The sequence below is a fragment of the Salmo salar genome, chromosome ssa14 (assembly GCF_905237065.1).
Source record: "Salmo salar chromosome ssa14, Ssal_v3.1, whole genome shotgun sequence".
Lineage (NCBI taxonomy): Eukaryota > Metazoa > Chordata > Actinopteri > Salmoniformes > Salmonidae > Salmo > Salmo salar.
In genome coordinates, this window is record NC_059455.1 from 37119980 (window position 1) to 37125979 (window position 6000).

Sequence of the window (6000 nt, forward strand, 5' to 3'; positions counted from 1 at the left end):
GAATGAAAGGTGAGAATGAAAGGTGAGAAAAAAGGAGAAAAAACACAATCACACCCACTCACCCACTCACCCACCCACTCACCCATCCACACAGAGATACTGCTGCTGTCTTAGAACTACAAAAGAGGGCCTCAAAATTGGGCAGATGGGGCCTTTCTTGCTTGTGCATGAATTATCTCTCATTAGCACAACTACAGAGGAAACTACCACTACATCGCACAGTTCAGGCTGGATATTTTTTTATCTCAGTAGAAACTTTGCTATGTGTGCATTGAGCTCACAGAAAAAAATTGAATGAAAAGGAATTCAAATTATTGAACCAATGTCAGTCAATTCGTTGTTTAAAAAACAAAAAATGACTGACATTTCGGTTAGTTGCTCAACACTAGTGTGAATACACCCCCACTCCCTCTTAATAGTATCCTCTTGTAGAATACACCCCTCAGGTCACAGTCTTTCACTGTACACAGCCTCATTTAAAAAGACAGTACTTTGGGGTTAGTTGAGTGATCAGTGATATTAACTTTAATGAATACCATTGAAAGGGGCCATCTTACCTTGTTGAGGATCTTGTTCATGAAGTTGAGAGGATCTGAACCTAGACTGTCTTTGTCTGTCAGCCCTTAGGGAGGAGGGAGACAAAGTTATGACCATCGTAATGTGTAATATGCAATGTTAATAATTCAATATTATTAATTCAACTGGATTGTAGTTGTACTCACTGTCATTGTTGGATCCAGTTTCCATGGCGCCATAGGGAGGGGCCAGAAGTCCAGCCATACACTGCCGGTACTTCTACAACACAACACACAGCCTTAGTCATCATAATCAATAAACACACACACACACCACCATTACCATCAGTCTGAACAAGGCTCTAGTGCCTTACCCACTCATCACCTCACACCAACAGCTCTGGAAATGACATCCCTATACGACCCTGAGGAGCTCCATTACCGCTGCCTCCACACACACACACATATGCACACAAACGCGTGCTTGCACACACACACAGCCTACACCCTTCCTTCAAAACAAAGTCCTCTGTCACCCAGGGATCATTTACATATGCAACATCCCACATTACATAACACACACACACACACACACACACACACACACAGGGTCAGTGAGTATAGCAAGGACAACTGAGTGCAGCGGCGTGTATGTTAGTGTCACTCACTCTTTTATGTTCATATCTATATTTCAAGACAAATATTGAAGATTGCTTGACTTCTTTAGCCATGCTTGAATGCTAAACACACAGGGATGAATTTACAAACAGAGTTCTCCAGGATTATGTCACTCTACTCTAAACTCTAACGTCTGTGTGGTCTAAAGTCATTACCAGGCAAGCCATGCCTTTAGGAGTCTGCCAAAACACACACACACACACACACAACGGAAGAGAAGCCCTTTAACATTCAGGAAGCCGCTGACACACACACACACTAACAATAGGCTGATTCTTTGAGCAAATCTAAGTCATCACATCCGATGTCAGACAACAGAGAGCATTGGTAGTACTGAAATCACAGAGTTTACCGGGAGTTTGTACTTTCTATCAATTCATGAATGAGAAAAAAGTCACTTAAGAAGAACCAAACCCACCATGGCACATAACACCTCTCTCTCTCTTTATTTATTTATTTCTCTCAACACACACACACACACACACACACACACACACACACACACACACACACACACACACACACTTGACTAAACTCACCCAGGGTCTCCTCTACACTCTACGTCTGGGAAGGACCCCTAAGAGGTGCTATCTGCTCCTGTAATCCAAACACACAACCAGGAAGCCAGCAGCATCCTCAGTATTACCCCAGAGGTCTCTCTCTCTCTCTCTCTCTCTCTCTCTCTGTCTCACACACACGCAGTCCTCTTTGAAACAGCCCCCCAGTACTCACACACAGAGGTTGCCACGGCAACCAGAGCTTTTCAACGAGACAGAGAGAGAGAGAGATGGTATTCTCAATGAAATGATCAAATATACAGACAACAACTTCCAATTGGCTACACTAAAACTCTTTAACATCATCCTTAGCTCTGGCATCTTCCCCAATATTTGGAACCAAGAACTGATCACCACAATCCACAAAAGTGGAGACAAATTTGACCCCAATAACTACCGTAGGATATGCGTCAACAGCAACCTTGGGAAAATCCTCTGCATTATCATTAACAGCAGACTCGTACATTTCCTCAGTGAAAACAATGTACTGAGCAAATGTCAAATGGGCTTTTTACCAAATTACCGTACAACAGACCATGTATTCACCCTGCACACCCTAATTGACAAACAAACCAAAACAAAGGCAAAGTCTTCTCATGCTTTGTTGATTTCAAAAAAGCCTTCGACTCAATTTGGCATGAGAGTCTGCTATACAAATTGATGGAAAGAGGTGTTGGGGGTAACACATACGACATTATAAAATCCATGTACACAAACAACAAGTGTGCTGTTAAAATTGGCAAAAAACACACAAATTTCTTCCCACAGGGCCGGGGGGTGAGACAGGGATGCAGCTTGAGCCCCACCCTCTTCAACATATATATCAACAAATTGGCGCGGGCACCAGAAAAGTCTGCAGCACCCGGCCTCACCCTACTAGAATCTGAAGTCAAATGTCTACTGTTTGCTGATCATCTGGTGCTTCTGTCACCAACCAAGGAGGGCCTACAGCAGCACCTAGATATTCTGCACAGATTCTGCCAGACCTGGGCCCTAACAGTAAATCTCAGTAAGACAAAAATAATGGTGTTCCAAAAAAGGTCCAGTCGCCAGGACCACAAATACAAATTCCATCTAGACACTGTTGCTCTAGAGCACACAAAAAACTATACATACATTGGCCTAAACATCAGCGCCACAAGTATCTTCCACAAAGCTGTGAACAATCTGAGAGACAAGGCAAGAAGGGCATTCTATGCCATCAAAAGGAACATAAAATTCAACATACCAATTAGGATCTGGCTAAAAATACTTGAATCAGTCATAGAACCCATTGACCTTTATTGTTGTGAGGTCTGGGGTCTGCTCACCAAACAAGAATTCACAAGATGGGACAAACACCAAACTGAGACTCTGCATGCAGAATTCTGCAAAGAAATCCTCCGTGTACAACGTAGAACACCAAATAATGCATGCAGAGCAGAATTAGGCCGATACCCCCTAATTATCAAAATCCAGAAAAGAGCCGTTAAATTCTACAACCACCTAAAAGGAAGCGATTCCCAAACCTTCCATAACAAAGCCATCACCTCCAGAGAGACTAACCTGGAGAAGTGTCTCCTAAGCAAGCTGGTCCTGGGGCTCTGTTCACAAACACAATCACACCCCACAGAGCTCCAGGACAGCAGCACAATTAGACCCAACCAAATCATGAGAAAACAAAAAGATAATTACTTGACACATTGGAAAGAATTAACAAAAAAACAGAGCAAACTAGAATGCTATTTGGCCCTAAACAGAGAGTACACAGTGGCAGAATACCTGACCACTGTGACTGACCCAAACTTAAGGAAAGCTTTGACTATGTACAGACTCAGTGAGCATAGCCTTGCTATTGAGAAAGGCCGCCGTAGGCAGACATGGCTCTCAAGAGAATACAGGCTATGTGCACACTGCCGACAAAATGAGGTGGAAACTGAGCTGCACTTCCTAACCTCCTGCCCAATGTATGACCATATTAGAGACACATATTTCCCTCAGATTACACAGATCCACAAGGAATTCAAAAACAAACCCAATTTTGATAAACTCCCAGTGTGGAGAAATTCCACAGTGTGCCATCACAGCAGCAATATTTGTGACCTGTTGCCACAAGAAAAGGGCAACCAGTGAAGAACAAACACCATTGTAAATACAACCCATATTTATGCTTATTTATTTTCCCTTGTGTACTTTAACCATTTGTACATCGTTACAACACTGTATATACACATAATATGACATTTGTAATGTCTGTATTCTTTTGAAACTTCTGTATGTGTAATGTTTACTGTTAATTTTTATTGTTTATTTCACTTTTGTATATTATCTACCTCACTTGCTTTGGCAATGTTAACACGTTTTCCATGCCAATGAAGCCCCTTGAATTGAGAGAGAGGAGGAGCTAGATAGAACAACGCAGAGAGAGGAGTCTATATAGAGAGCAGAGAAAAATGGAAAGTGAGTGTGTGTGAGAAAGAGAAAAAGTTCCAAGGCACAAGCACCAGACAACATTTTCATCAATAATGAATAGAGCTCAATATTGTTAACACTGAACAGAGACAGACAGACATACTGCCACGTATACTCTCTCTCTGACCTCTAGGTCATCAGGCTGCTGATTATCCTCCCTCTCCGACCTCTAGGTCATCAGGCTGCTGATTATCCCGCACACCTGTCATTGACTCTGTTTTTATGTCGGTGCGTTGTTTGCGTTGCGTGTTTATTGTTTCATTTATTTATTAAAACACTCACTGCCTGAACTTGCTTCCTGACTCTCACCGCACTCGTTACAGAATAACACCTCACCTAAGGGAAGCATTAGGGGGAAGTGTTTAATTATTTTATTTTTGTGTCAGAGTAATGACGTTGGGTCCGGGAACTGCTAAGGGCTCCGGTACCTCGGCCGGATCGCCGGGCTCCCGTGCCTCGGCCGGATCGCCGGGCACCCGTGCCTCAGCTGGTGTGACAGGTTCTCGCGCATCAGCAGGGGTGACCGGTCCGCTTCCGTCTCCTTTGATGCGTCCTGCTGCTGGAGCCGCGTGTTGGGGATCCGGCCTCTAGGTCATCTGATTATCCTCCCTCTCTGACCTCTAGGTCATCTGATTATCCTCCCTCTCTGACTTCTAGGTCATCTGATTATCCTCCCTCTCTGACCTCTAGGTCATCTGATTATCCTCCCTCTCTGACCTCTAGGTCATCTGATTATCCTTCCTCTCTGACCTCTAGGTCATCTGATTATCCTTCCTCTCTGACCTCTAGGTCATCTGATTATCCTTCCTCTCTGACCTCTAGGTCATCTGATTATCCTTCCTCTCTGACCTCTAGGTCATCTGATTATCCTCCCTCTCTGACCTCTAGGTCATCTGATTATCCTTCCTCTCTGACCTCTAGGTCATCTGATTATCCTCCCTCTCTGACCTCTAGGTCATCTGATTATCCTTCCTCTCTGACCTCTAGGTCATCTGATTATCCTTCCTCTCTGACCTCTAGGTCATCTGATTATCCTCCCTCTCTGACCTCTAGGTCATCTGATTATCCTCCCTCTCTGACCTCTAGGTCATCTGATTATCCTTCCTCTCTGACCTCTAGGTCATCTGATTATCCTCCCTCTCTGACCTCTAGGTCATCTGATTATCCTCCCTCTCTGACCTCTAGGTCATCTGATTATCCTTCCTCTCTGACCTCTAGGTCATCTGATTATCCCGCACACCTGTCACCATCGTCTTGCGCACCTGCGCCTCATGACACTCACCTGGACTCCATCACCTCCTTGATTATCTTCCCTAAATCTGTCACTCCCCTTGGGTCTTTCCTCAGGTGTTATTGACTCTGTTTTTATGTCGGTGCGTTGTTTGTGTTATGTGTTTATTGTTTCATTTATTAAAACATTCACTCCCTGAACTTGCTTCCCGACTCTCAGCACACTCGTTACACATACAGCGTAAGTTTCAGATAATAGTAACATTTTAGCTTCTTTGGGATTGTAATTATTATGCAAGGACCATTGTAGTATGTAATATCTAAGAAACGTGCTACCAGATGAATAGCTGACTATAAAAGTACTGTAACAAATTAATCAAAGAATGTTTAAATTGATCATAAAGTAATGTTTAAAAATGAATAACCCTTTCTCTGCCTCCTTCTCTTATTCCACAAGACAGGAGATGACACACTTTGTGATGACTGTGTGGGGTTGAGATAAATACTATGTCTGTTAAAAGTGGTGGCCCTGTCCAGCCAATGTCCCTGGGCCCCTCAACTAGCTCTCA

The 6000-nt window shown here is 43.5% G+C and overlaps 1 protein-coding gene across 3 annotated transcripts in view; it reads right to left on the reverse strand.

Annotated features, from left to right (window-relative positions):
• LOC106569502 (rap guanine nucleotide exchange factor 4) overlaps nt 1–6000 on the reverse strand; it is a 37954-nt gene that overhangs the window by 20855 nt on the left and 11099 nt on the right. For 2 of the 3 annotated variants that reach the window (XM_045694307.1, XM_045694309.1), the window contains exons 4-5: nt 723–795; nt 558–622 (exon numbers count right to left, since the gene is read on the reverse strand). In XM_045694307.1, the coding sequence (XP_045550263.1) occupies nt 558–622; nt 723–795 (138 nt within the window). Of the gene's footprint in view, nt 1–557; nt 623–722; nt 796–1732; nt 1878–6000 lie in introns of those variants that run through there. The other variant, XM_014140906.2, reaches the window with a different exon arrangement.